General features: G+C 32.2%; 2 protein-coding genes across 10 annotated transcripts; both read left to right on the plus strand.

Annotated features, from left to right (window-relative positions):
- The first annotated feature begins 391 nt into the window (after window positions 1–391).
- LOC116772322 (protein lifeguard 1-like) lies at window positions 392–14,188 on the plus strand. 9 transcript variants are annotated; one of them, XM_061522411.1, is made up of 9 exons: window positions 445–603; window positions 1,261–1,349; window positions 6,618–6,640; window positions 6,671–6,835; window positions 8,725–8,814; window positions 11,053–11,159; window positions 11,553–11,712; window positions 11,971–12,100; window positions 13,247–14,188. In XM_061522411.1, exons 2-9 carry the CDS (start codon window positions 1,346–1,348, stop codon window positions 13,474–13,476), a joined length of 909 nt encoding a protein of 302 aa, XP_061378395.1. In that variant the 5' UTR covers window positions 445–603; window positions 1,261–1,345; the 3' UTR covers window positions 13,477–14,188. The 9 variants fall into 9 exon arrangements, with proteins under 9 accessions (XP_061378392.1, XP_061378390.1, XP_061378395.1 ...); XM_061522409.1 differs by lacking the exon at window positions 1,261–1,349 and adding an exon at window positions 1,396–1,441 and having other exon boundaries at window positions 453–603; XM_061522410.1 differs by lacking the exon at window positions 1,261–1,349 and adding an exon at window positions 1,396–1,441 and having other exon boundaries at window positions 503–534.
- A 1,339-nt stretch (window positions 14,189–15,527) lies between these two features.
- Window positions 15,528–19,242, plus strand: LOC116772750 (protein lifeguard 1-like). The gene is made up of 6 exons (XM_032665029.2): window positions 15,528–15,572; window positions 16,401–16,493; window positions 16,769–16,875; window positions 17,682–17,841; window positions 18,361–18,490; window positions 18,632–19,242. Exons 1-6 carry the CDS (start codon window positions 15,564–15,566, stop codon window positions 18,853–18,855), a joined length of 723 nt encoding a protein of 240 aa, XP_032520920.2. The 5' UTR covers window positions 15,528–15,563; the 3' UTR covers window positions 18,856–19,242.
- The last annotated feature ends 218 nt before the right edge of the window (window positions 19,243–19,460 follow it).

A 19,460-nucleotide genomic window follows, 5' to 3' on the forward strand; every position in this document is an offset into this window, starting at 1 on the left:
TTATAAGAAAAATATTTGTGAGAATTTTAATAAAATTAAGTCATAGCATATTGAAATTTTAATTTAATAATTAGAGCAAAAAAAAGGTTGAATTAAAAATAAATTTTGAGATTTTATACAAAACTTAAAATATGAATCTAAATTATATTTAGTATTCTAATTTTATTGATATATTTGTATATAGTTTATGTTAGATATAAATTAGTATTCATATTTGTTTAAAAGGTTGAAAGTGTCATCAGAGATATCTTAAATTATATTTATTTCTTATTCACATAAACTAAAATCTAATCAACCTTAAAATTATACCATTTAGGTAAAAACTAAATTTTTCTCAATCCTCAGCGAATGATAAATAAACTAAAAACAAAATCTATAAAATAATATAGAAAGTGTAGCATCTATAGGTTCTAGAAAAATAAATCCATAGACAATTGTTGTCTGTTTCAAGAATCTTTGTTGTCATAGCTCAAGTCAATTCTCATTCGCAGAAGTGAAAAACCTAAACAGTGAGATCATACGTGCATTGTCGAAGTGAGTCCTTTATTTCACAATCCGTGTACATTATTGCTTTAAAATTTCAGCTTTTAAGGCTTGATAGATGTAAGTATCAATATTTAATAACTGCTATGTTCAGTTTCAAAACTATCGATTAATGCTTATTGCGACATCGGAATATCTAGTACTTTCCATTACCCTTTGAGGTAAATTTACTTAATTAAGATGTATAAAAAATATTTTTAACAATGGTGCTAAAATGATTTAGCAGATGGTTTAAGTTATTGAATTAGTAAATAAAAAAATACATTGAATAAATCTAGATTAATAGCATAGAATACTTTTGTAATTATTTAAATTATCGTATAGTTTCTACTCAAAATCAGTAATTAAATTGGTTATTCTATTGTTTACATCTTTCGTTGAAATTAATTTAGTGACCGACATTTTCCACCACAACATGGTGTTAAAAATATAACAAGTAGTAATAATATTTTCTTATATTTCTTAGTTTCAACTGGGTTTTTTGTACATAAAATATTTATTGATAGTAATTGATTACTTTTTATCTACAATAAACATTGTCTCAAGCTGCAGTCCTTTTCAAAGAAAAAAAAATGGCTGATGCATTTTTGACGTTGATAGATTTTAATTTCACTTTACTAGGGTTTTTACGTTTTTCAGTCCTTCATATATTCCGCGAGTCATTCGTATATGCTTTAAGTAGTGATAACTAATTGTATTTCTTCAATTTCTTTACAGTAAATCTTTCACTTTGTGATTTTTGAAGTTGTTCAAAACGGCCTCCGAAAAGCTTAACCCGTCTGACAAGCAAAACTACAACACGATGTGTACGTATATATTTTTTAATATATTGACCATATTTTTTCTTTACAGTAATATCTTTGGAAAATGTGGCAGAACACCGGAGTCTATCCCGGAGGTTATATATTCAATATATTTTGATGTGCACCACTGTTGTCCAGACCTTGTATAAATGTTGTTCAAAGCACTATTAAAGCTGTCTTCATCAAGACTGCCTGAACACACTTAAACTTTAATACATTCCATTTTTCATGCTCATTGCATAATTTAGACTTGTCGATATTGATTGGTGTGCCCGTTTATGCTCACTGGTTATGAATCATCTCTTCCCGTTAAACAAACATTGCATTTATTTATATGTCACATTGATATCTTATCAGTTAATGACTTCCCTTGGTTTATAATGTTATTTTTCAATTTTAGATTAAACTTGAAATGAGACTGTTGAGCATAAATTTAAAATAATTATCAGTAATATGCTTTGTGTGTGTTGCTACTTCAAACTATATAGCATGTTTTAAGTTGTTCGTACACTGTACCATATACATTGTTCCTAATAATGAAGAATTTTAATATTTATATATATATATATATATATATTAAAATTCTTCATGGATATTAAATTTAATAACAAGTTATGCTAAATGACAGTAACTTATCCACTTTGCGGTACTTAGCAGTGTTTCTCCGACATTGTGCAATAATGAGATTAAACAAGTCATTCCATTTATACATTTAAACCCTTGCTCTAGTTAACATGTCTGATATGTATAGACATATATAGTGTGAGAGCTAACCAAACTTTTGGTGGGTAGGTGAGGAATCACATATTTGAGGAAAATTTGTCATTTAGCTCTCCCATTATATGCCAGCATGAATTACAGACCTAACTAGTGAGTAGTGCTCTACGTGATCTTAATTTTAGAAAAGGTTTTTTTTTTCTAAAATATATTTACCACAAATTCAACTTTTATATAGTGCAGTTAAATGTTAAAAGAGATAGAAATAGAGGAGGCGGGGTTCATAAACTTTGGTTTGTTGGTTGGATTAGGGGTCGGGATATAATGGTTAAGGTACATCACAAGTTTTAGGCTTACCTCATATGTCTATCCAAAATTTGTGGCTGGTCTCAAACTACATAACAAGAATATTTGAATCATTATTGTGAATTATATATGTATGGATATATGTGAAGTGTTGCACAAGTGCATAAAAGGAAGATTTTAAGCCACACAAATATAACCTATAAAAATATACCACTTATATAATATTAACAATTAACTAAAAATTAACAGATTTAAAGGGTTGCTATTAACTTTAAACTTATGATTGATTAAAAAGGTTATATACATTTACTTACTCAATATTATATATATATATATATATATATATATATATATGTATATATGTATGTATGTATGTATATGCCAAAGAAATGTGTTTCTTCTGTTTAACAGCTATAGTATTTTCTTATAATAGTTAAAATATTTATATTTATAGAGACTATTCAAGACAAAACATGTCTATAATTAATTCGATGACCTTTACATAAATTTAAATCTGAATAGATTTAATCTGTACTCCTATTACGTGTAGATTTAAACAAGTTCGGGACTTGCGGTTTTTTTTAAATTTCTCATACAATAACAATTTTCGGTATCATATATAAGGAAGTATTTCGCATAGATCTTGAAGCAATTAATTTTTTTAACTATATATACGTTTTAATCTGCCCGATTCTGTCTTTCTCATACAATTCATTTTATATGAGATTTGCTGTAACATTTAATAAAATATTTGCTCAGGAACATGATATTTTTGAATGAAAAATGCATGAGTTTTGTCCGAGTTTAAAATCAACTAAGAGTATGAATGCATTTGGGCGATTGCATATCATTCGGGGAAATCCCTCTTTGTATGTCTAAGCGCGTGGGTGTTACACTTGGCACGTTTCCCATATGACGTAACGTCGCTTGCTTTATGAGCAATCGATGGTATAGTTTCTATCGTGAGCTTTGAATGTCACAGTGACTTATTTGGGACGCCATTAGCGTATGATTTTTACGCGATGTATTTTTTCGTAAATTTATAACATGTTTACGAAATTTACGTTTTGCTGTCTTTTTTTTATCAACGTTTTGTAAGAACTGAATGGATAACTGTCACTTATGTAAATAGTGTTGTGGCTTCTTTTAATGAGCTACTTTCTCTGAAACTTTGAATACTTTCTCTTGCCAAGGTTGTTGGATGTATTATACGTATGTGTTACTGTAGTAAATGTATACAAAGTAAACTAATATTAAATGGCCGTGAAGTGAAAATCGATTTTCGTTACAGTTAAAGAAAAAAAATAAGTGATTAGGAAAGATATGTATACGTTTTTGTTTACTGCCACGTGAACCCGCAATTATAGCTCTTTTCTTGCTCGTTCGTTTTGTACACTTGTACATATTCTTAGAGCGTTTTCTGAACTTTATACTGGAATAGTAAAAAATATTTTAAAATAAATAATAGTTTAAAAAAACACGCTTTTATAAAAAATCCAACTAAAAAACAGAAAATAAAATTTAATAAATTTAGATTAAGAATAGTGTAAATAAAAAATAAATGTACATTATTGTAAAAAAGCGTGGGGTGCATAGTGTCAATAGTTATAAACATTTAATTGACAGATGAGTAGAATGATCTTTAATTTGATAATATCATAAAAAAGCACTGTAAATGCACCCCACGCTTTTTTTACAATAATGTACATTTATTTTTTATTTACACTATTCTTAATCTAAATTTATTAAATTTTATTTTCTGTTTTTTAGTTGGATTTTTTATAAAAGCGTGTTTTTTTAGTTTTTTTAAACTATTATTTATTTTTCATTTTTTAGTTGATTTTTTTCGTTGGGTTTTCCATAAAAGCGTGATTTTTTTAGTTTTTTAAAATATTATTTTTAAGAACATGAACCGGGCCAGACATTAATGCGTAGTTATTAACTACGCATGCGTAGTTCGCACATTAGCTCAATCTCTCTTACTCGCATGCAAAGGATGCGGAAAGGAATTAATTAATCCTGGCGAATCTAATTGGGATAATCGGATTTTTAATCGAATTATTGCAGTGTCATCGGTCTTTGACAGGTGTGCTAAGTTTCAATTAAATCTGATCGGTCAAAGTATGGCAAAATCGAGCTCAAAGGAGTCGGTTACAAACATACAAACATACAGGTGAAGCTAATATAAGCGTGTTAAAAAGTAAAGAATTCAGAATAGGGTTGTCAGAAACGGGAAATATCATTGAATATTACTAAGTAATTCAGATTCTACTGTTTTAAAATGATACAAAAATACATTTTAATGTTTATATATTAAATACGAATGAAAAAAAAAAATTTTTTTTAGTGCCAAACAACGATTTGTTATCTATGGTAGATTGTACATATTAAAAAAATATATATTTCAATATTTTTTTTTCCAAATCCACCGAAATATTTATTTATTATTTTTTTAATCTTAGTAATATTATGTGGTATATAATACTGAATTTTTATAAAAGAACGTATTATTATCATTAAAATAAAAAGATGATTCTAATCTGCAACATTATCTTATCTTATTGTCTGCGAGATGAGAATCATTTATAAGAAGTTGTTAAACCAATACTGGCGTTATCAGTCTAACACTTCCAGAACTTTAATGTACAAATAGAACATTTCATTGACTCAATACAAGGTACGATAGCTTAGATGGGAAAGCAGCTTTAAAATGTACTCCGTGGGTCGTAGGTTCGAATCCCGATGGGGTCGATGATTTTTTTTCATTCCAGAACCAATGTTAACATCCTATTGAATAGAAGGAGTTCAAAACCTTCGTGGTTAATTGGTACATTGGGCAGACGTTACTGTTGTGGACAAAGTGTATATTTCCTTATTTATCTAGTGCAATCATAAACGTATTATTGAATTATTACAAATGTTTGTTGTGAGTGTAGCGACAGACGGACGATTAAGTGAGTAATGTTTACACCCACGGACAGACAAATCGATTCAATGTCACTTATATATGTACAGGAATGTGGAGACGTACCTTTATATGTAGTCTTAATATATGTTACTCGTATTATAAGGTATTGTCATTAAAAACTGCTTAACAGATATAGATTTAATTTTACACTAATTTAACTTAAACATCAAGGATAAGATCTTATATAATGTATTCCGGGACTCCGTGTAGTTCCCGCGGGATCGTAACAGCTGTATTGCGTATGAAGACACAGTCTATCGATGTCGCTTAAAGACGGTTACTATATTTATAGTTTTAATACACTATATATTTTTCTCTGAGCTCTCGGAAGTGAACTTGGAAGCGTGCGAGTAAAAAATAGTTACTCAATATAAACTATTGATTGCAAGTTATTATCCAGTGATATTTCTATATATATTTTCATTGCACCATAAAAGCATAACCTATAACTTACACGTATTGCTTACTTATAACAGTTGCAGTCGTTTCTCACGGGTGTTAAATGTATGTAGCAACGTAACTCCGCTCCATACGTGGAAGTAATAGAATCGCATCTCCGGCGTTTAAAAACCGACCCTGTTTGATATTTTCACCTCTGGCAGCCCTGAAACGCGATATTTATCTACTAAAGAGATTTCCTTACAAACAAACTACTAATATAATTAGTACTTGTTATACTGAACTCACGCAAATCTATACCATATTGAGAATTATTACAGCTCTTTATCCCAGAGCAATCCAATACTAAATTAAAATATACTGCGGATATAGTTCTCACCATCAGACACTAATTGTGTTATGACATATTTGTCTTTATTGTATATAGCATAAGTATTATAATTGTATGTACGCAAACATCATGAAAAAATGCATTATCGTCTTTCTTGTCAGTAAGGTGTCATGCACTGATGCATACACTTGTCATTGGTGTTGTTCAATTATGGCGGAAAATAAAGGTATAACAGATTAAATAAACAAATATAAACGTCATTTAATGCCAGTATTATTGTATATATAATTTTTATTGCTTCAAGAAGAATTTTCAACAAATTAAAAAACAAAAATACCTTCCTTAGTCCTTAGATATTCTCGTCATATTGTTATTTTTCAAATCCCTGAAATCTCATGGACTTGTATTCCAAAAAACGAATCCGCATAGTTCTTCTTTATTATTTATAAATAAAACGATGTCCGTATGGAATTACAAAAATAAAGTCATCGTGTGTGTGTGTGTAACCAAATTAATTAGCTTATATATAAAAATAATTTTGTAATTTCAGATCAGTCACAAGGCGGGTATCCACAAGCTGGGTACCCTCAAGCTGGGTACCCTCAAGCTGGGTACCCTCAAGCTGGGTACCCTCAAGGCGGTTACCCTCAAGGCGGTTATCCTCAGGGCGGTTACCCTCAAGGCGGTTACCCCCAAGGCGGCTACCCCCCTCCTCCTCAACCTGGGTTCCAAAGTCCATCAGCTTACGGAGGAGGCGGTTATGGAGAGGTAACGTAAAACCATTCAAACAATGATCACGACTTATCCAGGATATGTATTTGCATTCGATATCTATACTTAAATTTAGTATAGATTTTAGGCATGCCAGTTGTTTGTTGGAACGCGGTAACCTCAGAGAATGATGGTCACGTTTGTAAAATCCCATCGTTATTCGATGCTCACTATTCCGAGGACTGCTATAAGGCTAAATAACATAACTCCACCAGAAGTCTAGGCCGCCGTATTTTATTTCGCATTTTGTCCTTAAGGGGCCGTTCAAGTATTAGGTACGTAAGCACTATGGGGGCGGGGGGTTCTTTGCTTTGCTTATTTTGGATGACATGCGGGGTAGGGGAGTCTAGATGATGATTACGTCATCGGTAGTTATTAACCCTTTTACCGAATGGGAACCCTCACATTGTCTTAGCTTGAAAACAAAACCCATTTTCGGGGATTCCCCCAAAAAATGCAGACGTTTAGGCACTCGCTTTAGAACCGAGAAGGGGAATTACCGCGCGCTATTCACTTGTCGTAATTTCCTCTGTCAGTGTATTGTTTCGTTCGGATACTATAGCGAGTAGACTACTGACTTCGTTCAAGTTCTATATCACGCTTCCGTCAAGTCACTAACTCGACACATCGAGGAGATCCATAACAAAGTAAACACGCACACTGATAGGAAAGTAAGACCTGTAAGAGTCGCTGCTCGTCGTGCTAATGACCTGGTGTGCATTATTCAAGATTTAGAGCACCATGATGTTGAAGGGCTCGATGATAACGACGTAGACATTCCAAAATTGGATGAAAGGGAGCAGACTCACAATACTGAGCAGCAATCCAAGCAATCCAATGTCATCGAAAACTTAGGATCATGGATACGGGTATCACGGACTGAAGATTGTTAATTTGAATTTCATGCGTGTACCAAAAATTAAATAAGTTTATGTTTGTAAGATTATAATATTTTTGGACCTTACTGTATATTGAGTACCGTATCAATAAAATCGTATCTTTATCCTCAATCTATTTTCTTATTTTTAAAATTATAGTTATTATAATATTTAAAAAAAGATACAGTATTTGAAAATGTTTACGTAAGCATGGGGGGAGGGGGTAAGTGCTTTGCTTACTTTTGCTGACAAGGGGGTTGGGGGGGGTAAAGTATTGTAATAAATCTGCTTACGCAATACTTGAACGGCCCCTAAGCTACACTTCCCTACTTTTATGCAATATTATTTTAACGTTTTCCCTTTAACCTACGGCTGTCTTACTATAATTATAAAAATGAAACTGTCAGGATATATGTATAAATTTTTGTTGTTCTATCGATTTTGATAAAACTATAGTAACGTACTTCATACACGGGACATAGTTTAATTTACCGACATAACGTATTGGATCACGGCAGGCAGAAGTGTGCTTGGAGTTTGATAGCATGCATATTTTGTTATATTATGCATTCCTCTGATATTAATTCGGTACTCCATGCATGCGAAGTCGCCGTCAAAAACAAAAACAAAACATTCGCGTCTTAAGCATACGTGCATAATGCGATATCTTCAGTGATTTTTATCTCTACATTAATATACCTCATTGACGTCAAGATATCAATCGAGACGGCCATCGGTTTTTATGTACATTTATATTGTCAAATAATAATGTCGGATCGCTGTTGTAATGGTGCGTGGACATGCCTTAACATTTGTGAGTTTTACGTGGCGACAAACTAGTTTTGTATTTACGTGTATGGAATTAATTTATTCACATACACATATGACAATTTCTTTAATCTATATGGAGTGTATTCGCCGACTGTTTAAATTAATAAGAAACGGCTATAGAAATAAACAATATATATATATATGTATATGTTTCTTATTCTGGTTATGTATTTAAAGGCCGGCTACGGAGGCGGTTTGGGCGAAGACGCTGATGTCAAAGGATTTGATTTCAACGACCAGAGCATCAGGAAACTCTTCGTGAGGAAGGTATTGTATTATTTTCTTTATATATTAATAACAACTATACAGTGTTTTATTTATTACACGCGAAACTCTGTTAAATAATGAGATAATTACTACTTGTGTCGCACACTTGTGGGGTTCAGCTTTCATTAAGTTTCGATGTCGTTGGAATTTAAATAACTATCAGGATATAATATGTATTGGTGTGTTTAAAATATACTATAATTAATATTGGTTTAAAAAAATCTCGGACATTATTGTATTTGGAAGCTTAGCGGACTTTATTCATATTAACTATAACATTATCTTTAAGATTATTTTCCGTCAAAATAATACTTTTAAAAATTATTAATTGCTTCCAACCTCAGATTGTTAGAAAACTACATATAAAATAAGATATAGTTGATTTTTAAGAAATGATGCAAAAAAAATGTTTAAAATATCTTAATTATTAAACCGTAAATCCGTATCCATAGTAGACACGACGTCAAATAATTTAAGTTTTTAATTTAAATAATAATATTTGTTTCGCATATCAGAATATGAAATATGTTTTACAAACTAAAATTCAAATGATGGACTACTCTCTATCCCCACTCTACGGCCGAGTGTAATGCAACACGCAATAGACAAACAAAACTTTTTAATCAATAATTCTGGCAGTAAAATATAAATAGATAAACATATTTGACATATTACTATACAAAATATATTTCGAATAGTTTGTTTTTATTCGTATATTGGCTCTCACATCATTGATACTAGTGATGTACCGGTAAAATTAAAATGAAAAAACTAACCGATACTGTTTTAGGTACGTTGTTATTTATTTAAAAAATCACTAAAAATTTAAAAACTTAAAATCTGTACTATTACCGTAACTATGATCTTTTACTACTTCCTTTATTATATATATTTATAAAAACTTTTATAAAATAAATTTATTATATTAGTAAAGTATGAGAAATATTAAATTATCTGTCAACTTAGTCCAAGTTAACATCGTCGACTACATACGAAGCGTTTCACGTTTCTCATTTGGCAACCTACGATAATGCTATACATGCGAAGATTTATGAACGAAATACTGTAAACGCTCCGTATGTGATGTGACAATGACGACTTATATTAAGGATATTAGTTGTAGCAAGTGTCACTCGTTAGTCTACAAACAGAACTGTTCGTGATAATATAGTTTTGAAGGCGTATCATATGTATCATATGTATCATATGTCTGTGTCGCTCAGTATGCGAAGCTATGTGGCGTTGATGCTATTTCTGTATGTATTTTTTTACATCCTATAACTATTAAGATTAATTTTAATTTGGACAAAAATTTCATATTAAAAGATCAATTCAATACATATATATATAATCTTTTAAATAAAATTTAAAATTAAATACGCAGTTGGAGGTCCGTTGTGTAATTGAACGAAGTCGAACCTTTTCTTATACATACAAATACTCAAAGCATTTTCAATTTTGAATTATTTATATGAAAGATCTCTGTGAAATCTATCTAAGCGTTAAATTTATACAAAATACACAAACAAAAGTGTAATTAATTTTTTTTACTTTGCTGTGATATTATAAATATAATGAATCATATCTTTGCTTGAATATAATTTGTACCGTATAGTAAATCTTAATATAAGCGTTAACGCGCGTTAGATAGGGGCCCCTTAAACCTACACCTGGGTCGCAGGTCCCAAGGACTGTTGAACCTCCTCTCCCTGCATCATGGACCCGGCGCCCGCACGGTGATTCCATTGAATGCGTGATAGCTTTCGTCTCTACATTTAAATATTTCTCACGTCCAATATAACACGGCTATGGCACACCTTAAGCATTGCTATTTGTAAATCAAAAGACAGTAAACAGAATAGAGTGCAACATTGTAACAAGTCTCAAGTGTGTCAATAGTTTTGCATTGCTTTGTAAATTCACTAACTATATACAGCTATAGCGAACTAAGTGCAAACACTATTTGATGCGACCCGGAAGTTGCCTGTCCGTGCTGGGTATCCAAAGAAATACAGAAGGACATAATTTCATGTTACAATTATAAAAAATTATTGAACCCTAAATATTTATATTTCGATCCCCTATCTGAAGTCAGAGCACTATCTTAGCAGTCGGCATCATCACGCTATGTGATATTTTTCCTTTAAGGTTTGTTAGTCTGTTAAAAAGCATGTCGCTTATGTAACACAGTGATAGACAGCAATAATTAAATGAAATAAAATTTGTCTTTATATCCAGGTGTACAGTATCTTGATGACGCAGCTGTTGGTGACGATGGCTTTCATAACGCTGTTCGTGTATCACGCCCCCACCAAGCTGTGGGTGCAGAAGAATCCGTTCATGTTGTAAGTACACACACATATACATACATAGGAGAGTGTAACACACACGCATGCATGTTTTGACATGACCTGACCTATTATTAGTGATATCGGTTTAAATCACTTGAAATACGTTTTGATCCAAATATTAAAACGGGTTTTGGTAGAAGAAAAAACTTATTTGTATCGGTTGTTATACTTATTCTACCAGTCGTAATATGTTTTTCCTAAGAAATCCTAATAGATGGCGCCACTGACCATATTAATGTTGAATATATACAGTAATAAAATTCAGTACTGGATTCAGGTCTCAATAGTTTGTTTTTATATGAACTCAACTTACTCGGTAGTCGGTATGTGCAACATTATATGTCCATCTCGCTCTAACTGTACGTTCCATCTCTGTCTGCCTTTCAGTTGGATCGCGTTCGCCGTGGTGCTGGTGTGTCTGATAGCGATGGCGTGCTGCCCGTCCGTCCGCCGCACCGCTCCTATGAATTTCATCTTCCTCGGCATCTTCACCGTGGCCGAGAGCTTCCTGTTGGGCGTCACTAGCAGCATGTATCAGAGCGAGGCGGTAAGACAAAAATGCAGAGACTATTAATTAATTAAATTAATAAATCTTTGGCGCTAAATGACAAGTAATAAGACCAACTGACAGACAGTCACATCCAGTCTGCCGGTGATCACGGTTGCTGCAAAGTAACAGAAACGTCGGGAGTATGTAGTACGTCCGAAAATATTAGTTTTATTTAAATGAATATTTGCGGAAGTCTTAGGCATCACACATATCTATGATTAGCCATGATATATCATGTATGACGATATCTTCCAGGTGATGATGGCTGTCGGTATAACAGCGGCCGTGTGTCTGGCTCTCACGATATTCGCCATGCAGACCAAATGGGACTTCACTATGATGGGAGGGGCGTTGATCGTGGCCACCGTAGTCCTGCTGATTTTCGGTTAGAATTTACTTTGTATTATGTCTGCTATGTTATATAACAAGCTTCACATGCTGTGTCGTCCCGACGCCTGGGCTCTGTTCACATCAAGGATATTAAGGAAAAACTGATTACAATCTAGTTTAGGCATTAAATATAAAAATGAAGGTAGGAGCAGATTTGATTCTCAGATTGAACGTCTTGTAATATTTACCCGCGCATTAGTTACAAAAAATACGTACAGATAAGTTTGTGGAAAAAAAAATACATTATTTAAGTTAGTATAACTCTATAGCCCAGGGATAAAAAGTATTTGGCGTGATTTGTTTGAGTTGATCTCTGCAAGCTCCATCAGATGAGAATTTTTTTGTGTACTTTTAACTTTCAAGGCACATGTGACTTAAATTTTTATTTGTGTTTCTAAAAAATAGAAAATATATTTTTTTCAATGCAAAATTGAAGTGCTTGTTATCCTAAAAGGCATCTTGTACTATATAAAAATTAATATACAATTAAATTATTACTCTTGATATAAACGGGTGTAATGTAATCAAAACAACGTATTTATTTTGTAAACGGAAATCCAGTTGGTTTAGATGATTTAGATGTCAGATAGACTTATAATGATTCTGGTAGATTACTGGCAGCGAGACATTTTCAACAATCAGACAGCTTACACGTGCAGTGAAGCTTCTGTGATTCCGTCCGTCTGTCGGTCATCGCTGACTGACGGCACAAAGAACGGACGCGAAGCAAAGTGTTGCTACACTATCCGAGACACATGCTATCGAACAAACTAAGAATTCTGTTTTTACAAACATTCAAAGTTTTTACAAATAGTACTTGCTAAAACTTCGGAATTACTTTAAATAGCTTCATATAACCTGATAAAAACAGAAAGCATTCAGATAAATATAGTAATAGTACTGGATACCAGCCCCGGCTACACGCTATGAGTGGCGATAACTGTTTGATAATCGCTGCAGTAGTTTTTCCGTTTCTCGGGAACACACAGACAGACAGACGCGGCGAGGGACTTGTTTATATTATGTACTGATGTATTATAAAATACAAAAAATAATTCAAATTGAATGATCAAGAAGTCGAACTATTTATTGAGAGACTTAATTAAATATCACTATGTTAATACTGGTGATAACTTTGCAGGTATTGTGGCGATCTTTGTGAAGGGTAAAGTTGTAACTCTGGTGTACGCTTCACTGGGGGCCATAATCTTCTCCCTATACTTGATATACGACACTCAGCTGATGATGGGAGGCAAACACAAGTACAGCATCTCCCCGGAAGAGTACATCTTCGCCGCCCTCAACCTGTACCTGGACATCATCAACATATTCATCTACATCCTCACCATCATCGGAGCGGCGAGGGATTAGATCACATCCAGAACAGTATATATGTATTATTTTGGTCAATTCGCTTCCGGCTGCAACTATAGCATCACCCGCTGGCATTCCTCACTGTGAACGGACACTCCTTATGTACATATAAAGGGACTGTCTTTATATAGGTTTATTCCGTTCCTCATGTAAACATGTAAATCACTGCTTTAATTACAGAATCTATAAATTTTAATCGAATATTTAGTTAATAAAAGATTTATATCTATGCAGAAAATTAGAAGCTGATTAACATTGTAACAACTAATTAAATAAAACCTTCTCTTGTTCGTTTGTCTGTATGTTACGCTATGACTGTATTTTCTTTTCTGATATAAAAGAAACAAAACTCCTATTGCCATCTCTTTTCAACAAATATATATTTGAAATGTTTAGTAGACGTTGCATTTAAGTGTTACAAAATGTGTCTTAAATTTATTGTATTGCTTAACTCTACTTAAAACTCGTGAACACGTTCGAATAACCAGTTTGCAGCCGCTAGGTGGCGTTGTTGTAAAAATGTTAAAGTGTTCGTCTCTGTCCCGTGTTTCCCAGCCCCGTGTTTTGTGTAGTGAAGCACACGCCCGGTTCCCACACTGTATATATGCAACTCGTGTAATTGATGGTAAGATATTATTTATATCGTAATGTGTTAAGGTTTCGTTGTTCAAACTATGTTGTAGTTTTAATTAAAAATTGTCGTAAAATTTATCAGTGTTTCATTTATATCTATAGATTTATTTCGTTTATGGTAGTGTCCAGGTCCCCAGGATAGTCTCATGGAGTGTTAAGGTCCACACCTTCCAGTGAGTGTGATCTAGAAAGCAAGTTTAAATTTTTCATACAAATTAACTGAGTGTTATATACACACAGAGATTTAAGAAAAATAAAAGTTAAAACTTTGACTACACTTACTGCGATAAATTTAATCCGCGGTAAGTTGTTTTACAAACTACATATAAGTTTAATTCAGCAAGACAGCTGCCGGCACGTTAAATGAATAAAAGTTTGCATTATAGAGTTAACAGGTTACTGAACGAAAACTGAAAACTTACAGTATGTAGTTAGAGGCTGCTCTTCTGTGGTAAACATCCAACTAAAGCTTCCAGCTGTTTACTCATAAATCGTGTCGCCTCACATGATCATAGCTTTATGAATAATACTGGAAACTATCCGTATAGATGAAACTAATATTTTTTGGATTATACTACGCGTATTTTATTATTTAAAAAAAATCGTGAAAGTCTTAGATCTAACTATCCGTATGTTAGAAACTGCTAACTTATAGTAAGAGTAAGAGTAATTTCAAATCTGCCGTTGAAGCAGACTTTTCAAATCACCAACCATCCTTCTCTTTCAAAACAAACTACATTCTGTCTTAATGCATCAAAGTGACGTTGTATACTTACTACTTGTATATAGATTTCCTTTCTATTGTTCTTAACACGAGGAATGTCCTTTGTTTTTTTGTTAGTGTTCCGTCGCTTAATCACGGCTATTTTAGACACAATGGTGAACACATTTTTATCTCGATACCTATCGTCCCAGTATAATCTGCGTTCTGAGGACATTTAAATCGATCAATTCAGACATCTTAGGTTTAATAACGCGCATCCAACAAAAATGTAGTCTGACTGTTCTTTAAACTATTATGAATGACATCAAAAAAGTAAAATGTCCTCATCGATCTGAGACCCGGAAAATTTATACTGATTTTATGGTCTTTAATGGTCTGGTCTTCGAAAACTCTAAGCGGGGCCCAAATTATTACAACTTCATTATTTTATTTGGTCATTCGAACGGGTTAAATTTTTTTATTTGTCTTTTTCACACAGAATAATCTTTCAATAACGAGTAGGTTGTCTTAAAAGCTACACTATGAGATTTTTTAACAAATAACAAGGCCAAGTAAACCTGTTCCCAAATTTTGCATAGGTTGAAACACCAAAACCTATTCCTTTAAATGCATCAACTATTCAAAAAAAATACTCATAATCAACAGACGTGATTATTATCAGCACACGAAGTTACCTTACTATCATATCAGTCACAAAGATAGTGCGTTAGCACACAAACGCTTCAATATGGCACAGGTGCGTAGAGTTATAAAAATATTGTTGCAATTTCGTCCCAAATTTAATTAAAGCTATGATGTTGGTACACTTAATAACGTTTACAGAGATCAGTATTGTTTGTGACAGGTGTTCGTCGCCTTATTAGTTATTGATCTATCACATACGAACATATCTTTAACATATGAATGTTTATATATATTTATGTATATAGGTACGTAATGAGTCATATATTATTCATTATTATAGAAATGAAAACTACAAAATGGGCTAACAAAGGTGTTGTCAAATATTGAATACATAAGTAGGTTTGTGTACGCTATTTTGCTGCGTATTTGAAACTTGGTCTCGTTTGATTTGGAAAACTTAAAATGTGTATACAATCACGAGTTAAATTATTAAAATCTTCATAATCAAATTTCTTTTATAAGTTGTAGCTAACAATTATTCTCAGAGCCCTATAACGATACGTTAATGTAGGTATGTCTTTCAGCAATTACCGATGTTAATGGGTGTGGATGTGGAAATGGATTTTCTCATTGGTTTCTATCTTATTTAAGGCCACGATTTTAAAACCTTACTACTACATATATGCTTGTATATGTGATCAACTAGTATTTTATATCCAATTATCTATCATAGCAAATTTAAATCAGTAGGAAAAGAGTATGATATTTTTTGCATGCTAGTTCAATGGCTTATTTATTTCCTTCTAGAAAGTAATATGCATTTGATTACGTTGCCTAAACTGATCATATTTTTTAAATTTAAAAACCTGACTTTGTAAGGACTTTTAAACCCACTTAATATTTTTTCTATAGTTGCCTTAATTCCAAGTTTCTATTTTAGTCAATTTATATCGGACCGGGATCCTTCGAAGATGGAAATATGGACAACTTCGACTTCACAGAAAAAAGTATACGCAGAGGTTTTATAAGAAAGGTATTTTATTGACTTTCTTAATTAAAAATTATTTTAAAACGAATTAGAGTTAATATTAAAGAGACGCAACAAAACATTCCTTTGACAATTTTTAGCCTTTTTCGACCTTTGTCCACAATTAGTACATTAGTTTTACCATTTACATTTTAAGGAAACTTATATCATATTTACGACACTAAATTCAAATCTATCTTTAATAAGAAAATTGTCAAACCATACTCTTGTTTATAGTGGTCAGTTTGAAGTATCAAACAAAATAATAATATTGTTTTCAGGTGTACGCCATTTTAATGAGCCAGTTATTGGTGACGATGGGGATCATAGCATTCTTTCTCTTCCACGAACCGACCAAAGTTTTCGTCAGGCAAAACTTTTACCTCCTGTAAGTTTTCCTTAAATTCCGCTTTGTTAACTTTTTTCAGTTGGCAAAAATGATAATTTCAATTACTTAGAACGTAATTAGATATAACGGAAAAGTAATTATCGCCAGAGACTGAAGTAATTGTTCGAGTACTCCGCTTGTTGATACTCATGCTGGTGTTGCAATAACAAACATTAACATGTGATAATGCATTTTATTTGACTTCTTAAAGACAAATTTAAAAATACTGCCTCATATCTGAAAGAGATTTATTTTTATATATGTTTTAATTATCCCTCTTCTAAATATATAAACGTAACTGATATATATGTATTTTTGTAAATATTCTGAAATGTACGCGATTATTCTGTGGTACCTCGTGGCCAGGACATTATTACTCTTGAACCAAAAAGTATAACACTACATATTTTAAAATATACAGCACCAGCGGTCATGCTCTCCTCCTTTATATCACAGGAAAAAGTTAAATTGATGCATATCCCATGTACCCATATATTGTAGCAATTGGTACAATAATACTTAAAGGATTAAAATAAATTAGATTAAAAATAAACTCAGCTCTGAGAGACAGGCTCGGCTGGCAATTCACTGTAACATTTATAATTACATTTGAATTATGATGTGAACTATAAAATTTTTAATACATTTTAACTTTGAACCACAGCGCAACTGACGAACTGTCCAAAAAATAGCTCATCATATAATTATTCTGTTTGGACATTTTTTGTTTGCAGAGATTTATATAGTCTTAAACCTCTATAACTATCACAATTAAAAATATAGTTAAAGTATCTTTTTGTTCATAGATGGATTGCAATGGCGGTCCTTTTCATTGCTATAATAGTCCTCGCATGCTGTACGGAGATGAGACGTCAGTTTCCCTTAAATTTTATATTCCTAGCAATATTTACGTGTGCGGAGAGCTTCATTCTGGGAGTTGTATGCAGTCTGTATGAAGTCAATCAGGTGAGCTAAACTTTGCGAGTATGATAGAGCAAGTAACAGACTTACTTACTTATTAGAAATGAATAAAAAAGCTTTTGTGCGTCCGACCTATTATTTGTCAAAAAGATTGTAAGTTATATTTAAAATAAAAATCAATAAGTTTTAAGGAAATGACAAATATTTAACTATTTCAAAATTATAACTAAATTAAGAGGAAATACATATGATATTTAGGTATTTTTAATCGTTAGTTTTTGTTTGTTATGTCTAGAAATCATTCCAGAAACGGGTCCATCGCGTTGTAGGGAGAGGAGATTCAATAGATTTTGTTCTTTACATTGAATTACTTTATTAGAATCGAACAGTATTTAATGGGTTCGAATTCGAGAGCAAGCCTTAGCAATTGTTGTCAGAACTTTAAAGAAAATAGTTTGATTTAAACTTCAACCATTTATTGAAGTAAATTAAAAATAAACGCTCCTAATATTATTTGTGACCACTTGTTTTTTCTCATGCGAATTGTTCGCTTAAATGTCCTAGGTGTTGATGGCAGTTGGTATCACAGCGGCTGTGTGCCTTGGCCTGACTTTGTTCGCGTTCCAAACCAAATGGGACTTTACCATGATGGGAGGAGCTCTAGTGGCTTTGAGCATGGTACTTCTGGTATTCGGTGAGAAAACAAACGAATCAAAGAAACTTTATATGTAAAGACATTGTGTACACAAAAAAAGTATTGGAAGAAAATTAAGATAATTAATTGAATTCATATTTGTACGTAATTATAATGAAGTATTCTTAATTATCCAACTAGGTATACTAGCGATAATATTCAGAAATAATATTCTTCATACTGCGTATGCGGCTGCCGGCGCTCTCATCTTCTCTCTGTATTTGGTGTACGACACTCAGCTGATGATGGGAGGCAAACACAAGTACAGCATCTCACCGGAAGAGTACATCTTCGCTGCCCTCAACTTATACGTAGACATTATAAACATTTTCATCTTCATCCTCTCGCTGTCTTCTAAGTCATGATCATTAATACCTATTCCTTTAATTATAATTTTTTCCGTTCGAAGAAATTTAGCTCAATTTGACCCTTCTAATTAATTACAGTGGATAGAAATGCTCTCTTTGCTAACTGGTAGATAGTATCCAATATTGCTTTATTTATTTTCCTTCAAAAAATTTTTACAAATACCTAAATAACGTATTCTTTAATCATCTATCATTACTCATAGATGATTAAAAGATATAAATGATTATACATAACATGAGCCAAGAAACTATTGGTCGAAGTTATTAGATAACTTGGAAGTGTATTTAATTTAGCTATAGTATAAGATCTCAATTTGTCCATAATGGCTATTTAATTATTCTACAAATTGACGATGAAAGTATTTTAATATGTATTAATAAAAGAATGTAATAAAATATGTGAAATTTTATTTCGTTACATAAAAAATAAAATAGAAATGAATCGTTATTCTTTTTTTTTTAATGCAATACTGAAAGTTACGCGAATAAAAATTAAGACTTAAAAACCAATTAACAAAAAAACAGCATGATTAACGTGGATATAAAGACTCACACATAGTAAGCATTATAACGAAAGTTATGAGCATGCAAATAATGATAAA

Source organism: Danaus plexippus, chromosome 12 (assembly GCF_018135715.1).
Source record: "Danaus plexippus chromosome 12, MEX_DaPlex, whole genome shotgun sequence".
NCBI lineage: Eukaryota > Metazoa > Arthropoda > Insecta > Lepidoptera > Nymphalidae > Danaus > Danaus plexippus.